Source organism: Tenrec ecaudatus, chromosome 11, assembly GCF_050624435.1.
Source record: "Tenrec ecaudatus isolate mTenEca1 chromosome 11, mTenEca1.hap1, whole genome shotgun sequence".
Lineage (NCBI taxonomy): Eukaryota > Metazoa > Chordata > Mammalia > Afrosoricida > Tenrecidae > Tenrec > Tenrec ecaudatus.
Window position 1 is genome coordinate 84,686,626 of NC_134540.1, and position 15,852 is coordinate 84,702,477.

The 15,852-nt window shown below is 44.5% G+C and overlaps 1 protein-coding gene across 1 annotated transcript in view; it reads right to left on the bottom strand.

Moving 5' to 3' along the window:
- Positions 1 to 2,361: 2,361 nt before the first annotated feature.
- SEPTIN10 (septin 10) overlaps positions 2,362 to 15,852 on the bottom strand; it is a 55,283-nt gene continuing 41,792 nt past the window's right edge. Inside the window, exons 7-11 of the mRNA XM_075563370.1 lie at positions 14,707 to 14,803; positions 13,177 to 13,345; positions 7,794 to 7,926; positions 5,369 to 5,550; positions 2,362 to 3,465 (exon numbers count right to left, since the gene is read on the bottom strand). Of these exons, the coding sequence (XP_075419485.1) occupies positions 3,450 to 3,465; positions 5,369 to 5,550; positions 7,794 to 7,926; positions 13,177 to 13,345; positions 14,707 to 14,803 (597 nt within the window). The 3' untranslated portion in view covers positions 2,362 to 3,449. The remainder of the gene's footprint in view (positions 3,466 to 5,368; positions 5,551 to 7,793; positions 7,927 to 13,176; positions 13,346 to 14,706; positions 14,804 to 15,852) is intronic.

Below are 15,852 nucleotides of genomic sequence, written 5' to 3' on the forward strand. Positions count from 1 at the left end.
GTAGAACAAAGTACCCTTGCACTGCGGTAGTACTTGAATAGAGGCCCGATGTCTGTCTGCTACCTTAATACCTAACATACCAATACATGTGCACAGATTTATTCCCGTTTTACATATATGTTTACATACGTCCATGCCTGTATCTATAAATGTCCCTGTTCTTTCCCCTTGTCCCACTATTGTTTGACCTTCATTAATTAATTCTACTTGATGAAGTCCCACCAGGCCTGCTTTTGATTTCAGCTCACTTGTTCCCTTGTCCCTGAGTTTATTGGCTCCCCGCTTCGTTTCCCTGGACCCCCCTTCTCCCGTGTCCTCCTGAAACCATTGGTCCTGTTGTTTTCCCTTCCGTATTGTTTATCCCACCTATCTTATCTAGAGAGACACGCCAAAACAAAACACAACGTCCTCACTGGCCCAGAGCACTACGGGAGTCAACACACAGCTTTTTTAAGTTATCTTTTAGTTATCGATTTCAATCTTAATTGTATTGTGGTAAGAGAACTTAATCTGTATAATTTAATTCTTTTATAATGTTGAGATTTTGTTATATTTCAAGTTTTGGTCAATTTTTGCAGGGGTTTTAAATGTACTTGAAAACAATGTGCACTTTGCAGCTCTGCCAAGGTGAATATGCCAAGGTGGCTCACAAAGTCAAGGTGGTGAACTGTTCACAAAGCCACGGGGTTACACATTTCCTCCAAGCGCTCTCTGCATAGACTCCCATTTGTTCTCCTTGGTCTACCATTCAGGTGGGATAAAATCTCCTACGGAATGTGAATTTGCATTACGTCTCCATGTAGTCTTGCCAAATTTTGCCTTAAATATGTTGAAGCTATTGTTAGGTATTTATGAATTCCGAATTATCCTATTATTCTGATGAGTTAAATCTCTCACAAACTGTCCTTCACCTTTAGCAATGCTTTTTGTCTTAAAGTTTTCTTAACATAAGAATAAGTCAAAAGTATTGCTACAAAACCTATAGAACTTTTATTAACCAAACAAGACATGAAACAATTGTTAGCCAACATACCCTCCATCGAGAGCTATACACTTCTGAAAGTAGTGTTTCCATCTCTCTAACCCACCCCTGTGAAGCAGCCCTGGTAACACGGTGGATTAGGGATTAGGCTGGTAACCACAAGGTCAGTGGTTCAAAAGCACAGGCCACTCCAAGAGAGAAAGATGAGACTGGCTGTTCTCGTCACAGAAACCTAAGGAGCCCTGTGGAGTTGCTGCGAGTCATAATCTGATCAATGGCAACCGGGTCTTTGGTAAACCCTTTCCTGAAGAATCCACACACGGACACACACCACGTCACAAGTCGTTTGGGCACCCCTGTCAGACTCAAACAACGTTCCACTGAAATGGTCTTTGAATTTGGGGAAGGAAAAGCCGTCTCAAGTGGCAAGAACGGGAAGTAGGGTGGTTGGGGTTAGGGTTGCCAACAAAATTCTTCTAGGACAACCCACACTATGCTCGAAAACGCAGTGCAGTACTGTGATGGAAACTCAGCGCACCTTTCTGGCCCTCTCTCACCAAGTCTCTAATTGTCTTAAATTAAAAGTCTTCACAATAGGCTCCTATGAGATCGTCCTGCATTGTTCCAGAAAACTCTCAAGACTTCCCTCTAGGAATCCACCCAAACAGCTGCCCAACCTTCAGAGCTGCCGCCTCTGCCCGGAATTAGTTTAATCTTTGTACTGTGACTGGGGGCGGGCTTCGTCCAACCATCCATGCACGTGCTTTCACGTCGCCTAATGCCACTGGTCTTCTGACTTGGCCTCAGCACAGACGCTGCGCTTGGTCTCGGGGGTCGTTTCTTCAAAGGGGGGCTGTGCACGTCTCGAGCGCTACTGTTCTCCTCACGGGCCTATCAAGTGCTTGGCCAAAATGTCAGCCATGGGGTGAGCTGTTTCACACCTGAAAGGTGCGCCAAGGGCCACGGTCTTGGGCTTCTGCCAATCTGTACTTGACCAGTAAGCCTCATCTTTAAAAATCATTTTGTTTGGTTTTACATTGTTCTCCCTCTCTGTCTAGGTCCTTCTGTTGGCAGAGGTGGCTGGGCGCCATCTGGTCGTGGTAAGGGGGAGATCCCTCAGAGCCATTGCTCTGGCCGAGGTTGACTGGGCAAGCCAAGGGTGTGACTGAATCTGCCTGCAACTTATCACGACACATTCACTGTGGGGCTGTCGAAAAGAAACGAGCGGCATATAAACTAAAACCCCGGTAGCAATACCTCACTCGCCCCACAGCTTTTCAGGGTTTCCATGCTGTCACGTCCCCTCTTTGCACAGCCTTTCTGACCTTGGTGCTCTGGACCGGTCTTCCCCACGCTCAAGAAAGCTCAACACCTTTCAATCAATATGGAGGCAGATTTTATTTTTCAAGAGTAAAATGTCAGTTTTATTTAAAAGTATTCAAGTACAAAAGTGAGAAATGATATAATTGTTAAGTATAGATCCGTGTTTGTCTGCATGTGTATATATATGTGTGTATATGTATATATATATATATAGAGAGAGAGAGCGAGAGAGCCTGTATTTTAAAAGGTTAGAAACCATTCACTTGGTCTGACAATACTAAGGCACTCGAATGGAAATATCTCAAGATTTGAATTACCTGGGTTTTTAAACAGACTATTTAGGGGTTCATAATTACCTTTTTTAAAAAAGTCTTTAATAGAATGATTCCACCTTGCTATTTTTCCTAAAACAGGCTTTCTTTCATTTGGGTTTTTTTTTTCTTTTCAAAAGTTTAAAACAATAACTACAAAATACATCCTAAGGGGACTCATGTGACACACCCAGTTTCAAAAGGTATTTGACTAGAAGAAAAGCTATCATACCTGGATGTTTTTACCTTAAACATATTTTTGCTTCAATAAACCAAGTCACACTAAAGCCTGGAAGGTCAGCATGCTATATAATTTGATACAAAAGCTTAGGATATTATCAACTAGATCTCAGCAAAAGATAAGAGTGTCTATAAAATATTCAAAAGTTAGACAGTTTAGGCATATATTTTAAAACCTATATCCAAAGTTGGCTGTTTAGCATGTACCAGGACGAAAAGAAGAGGTGGTCTGGGGAGACAAATGCTGGCTGGCAGTGCCACACTAGGCAGGTCTGTATTTTGAATGGCACTGAATCTCGTCTCTTTGGTATCACACACAGCAATGTTACTTTAAGTTGGCAACAGGGGGAAACCATCTCTAACCAGTAACTTACAGATGTCTAAAACACTGATTCTAAGTTTTACCATCCACCCTGGCTTATGTATTGACCTTATATTTGAAAATATTTGATAAACGGCAATTATCATGTCGATTCACCAGAGGGAGAACCAGTAAGTAACACAGCAAAGAAAACCAGAGCATACTTCTAACTTCTTAAATAACTTTTACTTTTAACCATCTTCTGTGTGGTGCAGTTCCTAGAATGGCTGCCTTATATAAAATTGGAGCTGGAAGAGAAAAGAATAATTTTGTTTGTTACAACTTAAAGTAACACACAGGACATGAAATCACTAGAATCACTAGTTTTAAAAAGCTTTTAAAGAAAGAGCAAACAAACACCAAATGTACCATTGAGTGTTTAACTTGAGAACTTTGGTGGTGGAGGAGGTGGGTGGGAAGGACAGACAAACCACCTAATCATATCTTCTGGTAGATAAAGCCCTCTGAGTGATAAAAAGTTATGGATTTGGCTCTTATTTAGTATAAATAAATAAAGCACAACATGGTTCTCCGGTGGAATAGGGGGACAATATTCACAAGGTAAATGCATTACCTTTCATACATGGAATAAAATTGGGGAATCCAATTTTAGTAACACTGAATTACGTTAGAAGGATAAGAAAGTAAAAATTAAAAAAATCCTTTAGCTTTATAATTCAAAGCATGAAAATAAGAAGCAATAAATTCTCTTTGTAGTTTATCTTTTGAAATCTAAGTCTTTAGCTAACAATTTATGAGTGAAACACAGCTATTAGACTATCATATTCACTCTCTTGACAAATAATTGCCTGCCTCCCATGTGCTGGGCACTGGTTGAGGCTCGAGGGATGGGTACATCAATACATGAAGCAAACACCCATGCCTGGAAAGCTACGCTCCAACAATCATGAGAACCCCAGACATGGGAAAACCCATAGGCTGCTTCCATCCACCCAGACGACCTTGTAGAGGTGCTTTTCATCTCCAGTTCAAAACCAGAAAGCCACCCTCAGCCCAGGCTGTGTTTTCCTAACCAGTTGGAAATTGAGTTACAGTATGCTGAAAATGCTGGCTTAGAGGTGGACGTGGTAATGAAAGAGACAAAGAACTGGCGGCCACTATATTTAGCAGAGGTAGCAAAGTAGATGGTAGCATTCTGGAGAGAAGGAGTCATAATGGATTTCAGCCACAGTCACACAGGTCAGCTGGTTAAAACAAGGGCCATCAAGTACAGAAGAAAACTATCAAACAAGGAAAAGAGACACAGAAACTTATGTTCTAAAACTTTGGTAACTGATTTTAACACATACCCCAAACCTAAGGAAGGCCTGGAGAGTCTCATCCAAACGCTACTCAAGGCGCCCAAATGAACTGGAGCCCTCTCTACCTTCCTCTGCATCTTTAGGTCCATCATTGGTCTCATAAGTTCTGACTTCAAGGCACAGGAGTTGGAATCGAAAGCTTTGTCTCCTTATTAAAATAAAAATTCTCACAGAATCATTATCAGTAGAATTTGTTTTTTTTAAAGTTTTTTTAAGTGGGCCGAAGGATTGTCTTTGTAGCTATAATGCCCCTGTGAACTGCAAGCTTCCATTTGGACAAAAAACCAGCATGTCTGTTGGCATATGAGAGCCACAGGAGGACTAGAAAGCAAACGCGGCCGGTGACCCCCCACCCAGCTCACTTCCCTCGCTGCCAGTCGATTCTGACTCATGGCGACCCTACAGAGGCAGTGGCGCTGCCTCTGCGGGCTTGTGAGACTTTACAACGCCTCGTCTTTCTCCCTCTGGCCTTGGGGTAGCAGTCCAATTCGTAAGCTACACACTGCCAGGGCTCCTTTCGCCCACCCGGCTAACTGACCCACTTACACTGCGGCGTGTCTTTACGCTGGTCACCTGGGCAATGTTTCAGGGCCCTGTTATGTGCCAGGCACTGTTGTAAGAGACAGGGCATGGGCAGCGGGCAACGTGGACACGCACGGTTTCTCTGCTCTCAAGGGGTGAGATTGTCTTTGCACGAGGAAGACAGAGAGTCAGTACACAGACAGTGAGAGAAGTGCTACGGAGGAAATCCAACAGGCCAATGAGACTGGAGCGAAGGCTGGGGTGGGTGCAGGGGCAGCAACAGACAGGGCAGTCACATGCTACTTACTTTTTCCTATCCTTGTCTCTCCTGATGCCACTGGCAAGAAAAGACTGGTTCTGGTATATTTCAGAAGTAGCTTTCTTTTTGGCAAAAGCAGTTATTTCGTCTTCCAAAAGTTTTCTCTTTTCCTCAAGTTTCATTCTCTCTTCTTGGTGTATTCGTTTGAGGTGTTCAAATTTGGCCTGCAGCTGTGACGGGAAGATGCAATTCTCACGACTGACACAGGGTGGCAGCACTTCCCCAGGAACCAGTCTGGCTGGGGCCCAGGGAGGAAAGGCCCCCCTTGCTAGGCGCTACACAGGGGCCCTGGCCTTCACAGGGGCATGAAAAGCTGATGCCCAGCTGTTCAAGTATTTGGTGCTGATAGCCTATGACAGGAATGCTTGAAATGCAACTCCCGCTTTTACAACACTTGACCTTTTCCTATTGAATGTTCCTTTCTTTTCAGCTTTATCTTTTCTCTACATAGCTTTTTCAAACAAAGTTGGCCCAGCTACCCACCACCAAACCCATGAAAAAGTTCTGGATAAAGCCAGGTTTGCTGGTCTGACACAAACAGGTGGAACGTAAACTGTGGTCCTCGGTCAGTCTTCAACCTGGACCTCAGTCCATCCGGTCACTCAATTTTCAGCCAGATAAAGGACGACTCTATGAGGCGAGCAATCCCCGAGAGATACATGCTCCTTAGAACAATCAACCATTTTTCAGCCAAGGACAAAGTCATAAAAAAGACCTCACCCACTGGTCACACACAAACGAGTGGAAGCCCCACACTAAGGACCTGGAACTGACCACAGCCCGTGGCTCGATTTGCAGCCCAGCAAGTGAAAGGTCTGTGAGGGGAGCAGTCGCACTAGGGAGGCACACACAGCTTACGCCATCAACCATTTGAGATCAAAAGGGCAGTATGTGTCCGAGGGCCAAGTTCAGAAGGCTAAGAGGAGGGTGAGCATGGAGGAGTGGGACACGCGTGCGGCCACACTGGGAGTGAAGGCTGCACCCACTGAGGCCACAGAAAGTGGATGAGCTCTTGAGTGGAGACCTCATCTGCTCTGCAAACCTTGGTCCAATTCACAATAAAAAGTTAAAGAAAAGAAAAAGACTATCAGTCGTGTTTATATCTCCTTTTCTCTCACTGGTGAATTAAAATACATGAGAGATAATATGCTCTTAATTAAAAAGTTTTACCCTGACACCACCTAAGACAAATATATTAATTTAAAAAGAAAAAAATTATCCCTATTTCCATTAAAATGCCTTCCCAAATATTCCACTGAAAAATGATTTCAAATTAAGGACGTTCTTGATTGAAAGAGACTAGAGAAATGTAGCATCCAGATGTGGTTCAGACTGAACCCTCAACAACCAACCAGAAAGGGCGGTGGGCTGAAGATGCTCCACAACAAACCCGGAGTTTTCCACAGAGGCCATGTCCGCCATGCAGTGACTGTACAAGGCTGCTTAGCAACCTAGTGCATGACAAGCCTGTGGGAGACCACTTGTAAGGGCTAAATAATGCTGTGCTCACTGCCTGAGTCCATTACAGCTCAAGTAAGTGGCCCTACAGGACAGAGCCGAACCTCTTCTGTGAGTTTCTAAGATGGTATACATATCTGCATGAAAGTGGAAAGTCGCCACCTTTCTGCTGCGTAAACCAACATTTTAATTTTGATTACAGAGTGTGGTATTTTATAAGTCTATATATATGAGGGTTACCCCCCCCAAAAAAGCCAGATTTCCCCCCAAAGTTATATGCTTCAGTGTTGTTGTTTTTTTAATAAAACAACCTCATCACTTTCAAAATACTTTCCATTACACTTAATACACTTGTCAAATCTGTGATTCCATTCTTGGAATCTTTTCAAATGACTGACAGCACCTTCCTCGATTTTTATCTTTACCTCGTCTACATCATCAAATCACTGTCCTTTCATACTGCGCAGTTCTACTTCCCCCAGCCCAATTCTGAGTTTGGGGGGTACCCCATCATATTCAAACTGAGCCCTGATGGCTATGTACTGGGCTGCTAATCACAAAGTCAGCAGTTCAAAACCAACAGCCACTCTTTGGGAGGTTAAGGCCATCTACTCCCATAAAGAGATAGCTAACTTTCAGTGCCATCGAGTCGATGCCAACTCCTAGTGACCCTACAGGACAGGGTAGAACTGACGTATGAGTTGCCGAGACCGTAGCTTGGAAACCAACAGGGGCGGTTCTACCCTGGGCTGCATGGCCGCTGTGAATCGGCATTCCCTTGATGGCAGTGAGTTGGATGTTTTGGTTTTATATGTAGTCAAGGGCTATGTATGTGTTCAGGTAGCTAATTTTTCAAGAGCAACAATGCGCATCACAGCTTGATTCTTGAGATAAAGCCTCCAAATTAACAAGACACCTGACAACGGCATGCCAGTTTCATCACGACACTACTCGCCTCTTTCTCCGCTTCCTTCAGTATGACTTCTTTCTCCTTCACTCGCTGCACAAACATCTGCTTCATCTCATCTTCTTTCTTCTGACGCTCGCCATAGAATTCGTGTCTTTTGGCTTCATAGGCCTCTTGGACACTAAAAAGTTACGTGTGGCACTTTTGTGTTAAAAGGATGACGAAACAAGCTTACAGACGCCCCACCGCACCCACACCACCCATTCTCCTTAGGCCTCGGGCACGCAGTGAAACGGCTCTCTATCAGTGGGACCCATTTGCGTTTTCCTCCTCTGACGGGATATGCTCTGCCTTATACTAGCTCCTGCTTTCTTTCACAAGTTTTACTGGACAGCAACATTTCCTAATATCCTCTTAAATACAGCAACCCCACACAGAGAGCTGCTTTCGTATGAGCTATGGAGTCACCAGGCTGCTCCCAAGAGCAGTGCACAGCTTCTTCTGACACACATGTGGACCCTGAGCGGGGATTGATTCAACAGCAACTGGTAAAAGGATGGGATTTAAACTCTCTGATGTATCAATTCTTTCACAAAAAGTTGTCTAAACTTCACCCCAAACATGCACCCCTTTATTTAGGTCTTGGTTCTAGTGTTACTGCGTCTGGAAAACTTGATGCCATGTGTAACCCTCTGACTAGCCAGCCCCCTTTTCTCCTATCTGATCCCCAAGGTGCCAGCTCTGATCCCCAAGACACCGACATCACTTACACCCAATCTCTGTCCACCTCTCAAGTCAGTCCCTAGTGCGAGCATCAGATGCTAACCAAAGATTAGAGCTTCAAGTCCACCCAAAGGAACCTTCGAAGAAAGGTCTGGTAATCTACTCTGAAAAAGCAGCCACTGGAAACCGTACAGAGCGACATTCTTGCCCGACTCACACGAGGTCGCCTTCTATGGCTATTTGGTCAGAGCTCAATTTAATGGTGCCATACACTAATTCATATCCAATCTAAATTGTGTAAAAAGTGCTCCATTCACCCATTCACACCAGCACTTTCATTCCTTAAGGAGGAAAAGAAATCTACCTAGCAAAAAATAAGGAGACTTCCCCTTCGAGTAGTTGCTGCAGGCCAGCTCCTGCTAGGACACTTTCAGGTTCACGGCTGGATGGCCAGAGCAGCTCTGAAGGACACGCACTGGAACCATCCCACTTACTTGTAAGAAACTAAAACTTTCCAACTCGTGACAACGGAAACATGCGGTCAAAGGCTTATCAAAACTGCTTCTTCATCTTGCAAAAGGGGGTTTCGTCTTCATGTTCCTGGTTATATGCCTTTCATGTCCTCTGAAGACCCAGTGCAAAAAGCAGCTATGGTCTAGGGCTTCCAAAGACACAATGCACTAGAATCGCATCCAGGAGGAAAGTCGAGGCTCTCTGCTCCGGTAAGATTTACAGGCTTGGTTCTACCCTGTCCTACAGAGTCTCTGTGAGTCAGAAACAGACTTGATGTGGTGAGTCTAACTGTGTTATTAGCAACCATGTAAACAAATGGTTGTGGGAAGGAATATGAAGCAAAAGGTTAGCAGTTCAAACCCCTGCCACCGGCACACCCGCCCCCCACCCCAGAGAAGCTTCAAAGCTAGGCCTGGTGACCACCCCTCAGGATGTCATGTGTCTATAAAAAACATGTTCTATGGAGCTGAAACAACTCCTATGAAGATCTTAAGACCACTTCACAAAAAATGTAAGTGTCCCATTCTCTCTGACCTCATGATACGCTCCTGATCACACAAGAGCTGATACATCAGGATCATCGTGACTAAGCAACAGTATGAAAACGAACACTAAACGCAGATCAGGCCATGGGAAGCGTTGGGAAGTAAAGAAAAACAAAGGTTCCTAAGTGAACACATAGCCCCTGTCCTCCAGGCAGCCCTGCATAGGAAAAGACAAGGAGGCGCTGGTGGGCTTGAACTGCCAACATCACAGTTAGCATCCAACACGTAGCTGGCATTGGCACGAGGGTTCTTGTTGGACAGCATGACAGATATTGAAAGAAAGAGTATCGAGGGGCTCATCTCACAAGCCAAAGCATGCCACTGTTTATGCGGTCCTCAAGTCACACAGGTGGACTCCTCTGGACACAGGCCTTAACTTGTGGAAACTCTACAATCAAAGGCTTCCCAGTACATAATGCTGCATCACGAATTACAGGAAACGTATCTAAACCTTCTTTCACGAAGGAGAAAGTGACAAGAGATATTTTGCCTAGACCCCAGCCCAAGCATCCAGTAAGAAGTGTCTTCCCTGTCTGAAAGACGAGGCGCAGGAAGGGAGAGGCTGCACGGATTGCCTGGAAGCAAGGCAAAGGCTTCTCTCACACTGAGGTTTGCTTCTCCATCTTTCTCTCTTCTCTTCCGGAGCCAATGACTTGAGAGAAACAAACATTTGCCCAGTGACTGGTAACTACTTAATGCAGATTCCTATGTACTATGCTTGGAAATTTGGCTCTGCTAACCTAAGGTGAGGCCTGGGAACTACATTCCTGAATCAGCAAGTGGCTAAACATCAGCCGATGTTATAAACACTAGCCATTACCAAACGCGTTACTGTGCGGTGCGTCCAGCTCACTGTGACCCTCACTGAGGGCAGAACAGACCTGCTCCAGAGGGCTTCCCAGGCTGTCGTCCTACGGAAGCAGCCGCTGTCTCCTCTTCCTCAGAGTGGCTGGTGGGTTTAGAGCAGGGGGCCAGTTCACTGTCCCTCAGACCCGTTGGAGGGCCGGACTATAGTTTTAAAAAAAGCTATGAACAAATTCCTATGCACACCGCACATATCTTATTTTGAAGTACAAAAACAAATGGGGCAAAAACACCCGGCGGTCCATATAAATGTCCTCAGCGGGCCACATATGGCTAGGCTGCAAGAATCCATGTCTCCATATTTTAGGTCACCTCCACTTGCTCTCAATTCCATGCCCATGCCTCTGCGATGCACCTATGAGTGGGATTCAGAAAGGGGGTGGAAAAGTACAACTAAAGAAAATGGAATTTTCCCGTGACTTTTCTGAAGTCTCCTCAGACACTTTTGAACTGCCCCTGAGCCTGAAGAAAGGAGAAGTGAAGTCTCATCTGGAAAACACCAGAAAAGCCCACTCTAATCTAACTGATTTATCTTCACTAGAGGACATACTCAGGGGAATGGAATTCACTCATACCCAGAAGCAATAAAAAAAAAAAATTCATTCAACCAGTTGACTGTAACTCATGGTCACCCCGCATGGCGGAGTAGAACAACCCCCTTCATTTTCTCCCACCGAGTAGTCGATGAGCTCATGGGCTTGGACCACAAACCCACTGGGTTATCATGGCTCCTTAAGGGGTGACCTCCAAACCAAAGATGTCATCTTGTTTGGATCCACAATCAATAAATGACGCACTGCACTGGGTAATCTGTTGCGCAAAGATGCGCCTTTGAGAACTCAGGCCTGCTTGACCCGAGCCATGGGGTTTTCAATGGCCTCGTATGCATGTGAAAGTCAGACACTGAATAAGGATGACCGAAGAAAAATCTGAGCTGTGGTGTTGGCAAAGAACAGCAAAAGTACCATGGAGTGCCAAAGAACAAACACGTTTGTCTTAGAGGAAGGAAAACTAGAATGTGCCTTAGAGGCAAGGAGGACAGGACTTTGTCTCACAGACTTTGGATGTGTTGTCAGGAGAGATCAGTCCCTAGAGAAGGACATGGTGCTTGGTAAAGTGGAGGGGCAGCACAACAGAGGCAGGCCCTTGAGAAGATGGACTGACAGTGGCTGCAGCAATGGACTCAAGCATAAGGATCATTGAGAGGATGGGCCAGGAGGGGGCAGTGTTTCGTTCTGTTTTCATAGGGTCGCTATGATTTGAAACCGAGGCGATGGCACCTTCCACCACCAGGGGACTGCAACTCACCCCAGGGTCCCAAGGCTGTCACTTTTCTGAAAGCTGAGTGCCATTTCTCTCTCCCACGCGCCACCGGGGCTCCTGGAGAAGGTGCTAACTACAGTGTTGTATGTGTTTCACCAGAAGCTGAAGCCAGCACTAAGAAATTAAATCAAGAGATTGAGGGAATTTAACCTCATCTATCATTAAAGTTCCCCAAGGTCAGTTTGTTTTTGCAGTAGCAGCATCGATTCTGAAGTCCTGCCTTTCCTGTTGACTGTGGATAAGGGTTCCTAGCCAGAGAAGACCGAAAGCACAGGCCAAAACAAGAAAGTCTTCTAACAGAGCTTAAAACCACGTCTGTCCAGCCTAAGGGATCATGCTTCCCACCATCTACTTCCTGTAACTTCAAACTGTTCTGGAATGCTAGATCAGATCAAACTTGATTTAGTATGTGATGGATTATTCCATGTTTCACATGCTTTAGATTTTTTTTAAATGCTTAATGGCAGAAATGTAGCACCGTAAAAAAGCAAGTTTATAATTTACCATTCAACTCACCAATCTCTGAGCAAGGTCATCAGATTCCACGAACTTAGAACTGTACTGTGATTGTATGAGATCTACTTTCTGACTCCCTACAGGTTATGTCAAAGCCCTGGGGGCACAGTGGTTAAGCATATGGCTGCTAACCAAAAGATCAGCAGTTCAAGCCCTCCAGCCACTATGTGGAGGAGAGAAAGATGCGGTAGTCAGTTCTCTTCTATAGAGATTCAAAAACACAAACCCTCACTGCCATCAAGTCAATTCTGGCTCACAGTGCCCCTACAAAGATTACAACCGGGGAGGCCTTCACGGGTAGCTTCACTCTGTCCTCCTGGCTTGCTGAGTTGGAATCCACGCAATGGCTACAGGTTTAGTTTACAGGTGTACGTTCATTTTCCCTTTGCAAGACATTTTTCCAAAGTTTCAAGAAATCCAAAACTTTTCATCAGGATGAAGATAAAATTAATAAGACTTGTTGTAAGAGTACGTAAATCCACTTGGGGTGTCTAGGAAAAACAGCCTGGCAATCTGCTTCCAGGTCACAGCTCTGGAGACCCAGTGAAGCACAGCTCCGCTTGCTCAGAACCATGTGCGGGCCCCTGAGTGCCATCAACCCAGCAGCAAATGGGAACGGGATCGCAGCTCGAAGGAGCTTCTGCAGCAAGAGTGAAATGCACTTTCCTCTGCTTCATGTCACAAGGAAACCAAATCATGAGGCTTTCACCCTTGCAGCGTGTCATCCCTTCTCTCTCCCCCTTCCACTAACTCAGAAGAGAATCTGCAGAACCTTCCACATTCAAGAAGCACAGCATCTGCTGGTAACCAGCGATGACTCCAGCTCCAGACTTTGAGACCTTTCTAAGAAGCCCATTTTCCACCACCCTGGATGCACCAAAGGGCACCATTCTTTCTAACCTCTCCTTTGCTGACCTGCCTGTCCAAGAGGAATCCCACTGACTGACCTGACAGGCTTGTTCTCGGTGCCCATGTCTTTAAAGCCCAGTTCCTCCAGTTTGAACCGTCTGTAAAGTTCATAGTGCCGGGTGTGTGTCTGTTCGCGCAGATCTTCCATGTTTGTGCAAATGAGCATCTCCCGGAGCTTTATGAAGTCACAGTGGTTCTCGTTCTCCACTAGACGAAAGGGAGAGAATAAGTGAAACAGCAACACTGGTGTCTCACTTAACGGCACACAATAAATGAAAACACATCTGAAATAGCACACGGCCAAATGAAATGTTTGAGGAAGAGCCGTGAGTATTAGCTAGGATTCTTTAACCAACGATCAAAACACTTGTGTTTTCTGTGCCATATTAGAAACAAAGCCAACAGACAGGAAAGTTTTGAATTGAATAGGCAATGGAGGAAAAGAAAATATATTTTATTAGATATGACCTGTTTGCAATTTCACTAGTATCTTGTTACTTTAAAACCAGCCTATGCCAAGATATCTCACGTAGCGCTTAAAGAGGATATCATTTCCTAAAAATTCAGCCATAAATCTCACAAACTAAAGAGTGCCACCTGTACATACAGTTTTCAAATTCTCTTTATTGAATGTTACATGTATATTCCTGTGTGAATAAATAAATTAAATAAGCCAAAAATTCGTGGAAAACTTATATGGTCCTTCCATGTTTATGGTGATAAGACAACAAATGTGTCTCTGTGATGAGTGGTCTTAGGTACAATTACTACTTTCATATTTTTCATAAATTAAAAAAGTATTACTATTTTTCATACGTTACAAAACTTGTCATTTTTTAAAAGAAGCACTTACAAACCAGTATTGGTAGGGACAATCCATTTTCTTACTAGTTAGCATCACAGTGAACTAGTACTCAAGTACTAACTACTTATTCATAATGCTAAATAAAAATAATTAAATATCAAGTGACTTTAATTTTTTAGTTGTCTAATTTGTTTTGGAAATGGTTGCTCAGTAAAAATATGCAAATTTACAAGATGGCTTTACTTTGCCTTAAAATCAGTTTACAAACCGTGTGTAACAGTCCTTTGTTATTGTTGCGTGCTGTCGAAGTCAGTAGAAGTCATAGAAACCCTAGTGAGCAGAAATGTCCCACAGGGTCTCTAAGGCTGTCTGTGTCTGCACACGGGCGGCTCATCGGGTGGTTTCTCCCCCAGAGAGGTGAGGTGGGCCCCAACTACCAATCTTTTCAGTGGCAGTTGAGCACTTAACTGGTGTGTCACCAGGGTGCCTTTTCAACGCTACTCTTTACTCTCAAATTATGTTCCAAGTGCCCTGCAGTACTGCCCACCTGCCGAATGATAGGTGTGCAGTACAATGTAGGGAAACAAGCTGCTCTGTGTGGCCTTACAGACTTTGGTGTAAAATAACACATAGCTCCTATGAGAACCAGTCACAATTTGAAATTAAGTGTCCCTTGGGAATGCACTCAATGCCAACTTGAGGGTAGGCAGCACACGTGTGTTTCTAAGATTCATACCAGACAGCTCCTAGTGCCCTAACTTACCTTGTACAATGCCCCAGGGGTACTGACGAGCTTTGACCATCTTGTTGCCGACTTTGACCTCATCCATGCTTCCCACAACAGCAAATGGCAAATGCGCCTGGAAAAGAATCATATCAATCACATCCTCCAACAGAACATGAAATCCAGATCAGAAAGAATTATGAAAACAACAGCAAAGAGTAAAATTCCGTAGCTAATGGATTTCTTTTATCAAGTGATTTCTTATGCATATTTTAAAACCTGCTGGTGAAATGTGCTCATTTTTCTATAAGAGTCAATTTCAGACCCTGTAAAACGTTCAAAATTATTTATTGAGCCCAATGTCAGGCCTCATGCTACCAGGGATACAAGAGGGAACAAATTCTAGTACACATCTCCCTTAATAATATTATTGCCCTAAAAGACACAGGTAATGCTGAGAAAAACCACACACCCACACCCACACCCACAGAGAACACACAGCTAACGTCTTAAAACGTACTGCCACTGAGTCCTTCCTGACTCACAGCGACCCTGTAAGGCAGAGTAGATCTGCCCCTGCAGGTTTCTTCACAGTCAATCTTCACAGGAGTAAAAAGCCTCATCTTTCTCCTGGGGAGTGGCTGCTGGTTTCAAACTGCTGACAATACAGTTAGCAGGCCATCTCGTAACCCACCTCAGCAACAGGGCTCCATCGCGTGGAGGTGGATGACGGGACTGGAGGCACTGTGGGATAAGCAACGGCTGCTCACAGGGACTCAGACTCACCAGAAACTCTTAAGGAGAATGAAGAGGCTGCTTGCTCCAGGAAAGATGGACAAGCCTTGAAAATTCATATACAAGGTCTTTATGACTCGTGATTGACTGGATAGCAATGGGTTTTGGCTTTTGATTTATAGGAATATGATACTGACTCCAAAAAATTAAGTCCCAAATTAATGCTGAAGACAGTAAATGCTTTAGAACTTTACAGGAGTGAGTGACACCGTGGGAAGAAAGAATGAGGGGAAGGCTGAAGAAGAAAGCACAACGCAACCTGGATCAGAGAGGTTCTACTGAAATGGCTCAAAAGAGTGAAAAGGACGCATTTAAGAGTGTCAGCGATGCTACAGAAACAGGAAGATGCAAAAGCTGGATCCCGGGGCAGCTGAAGATGGGGGAAAGTCC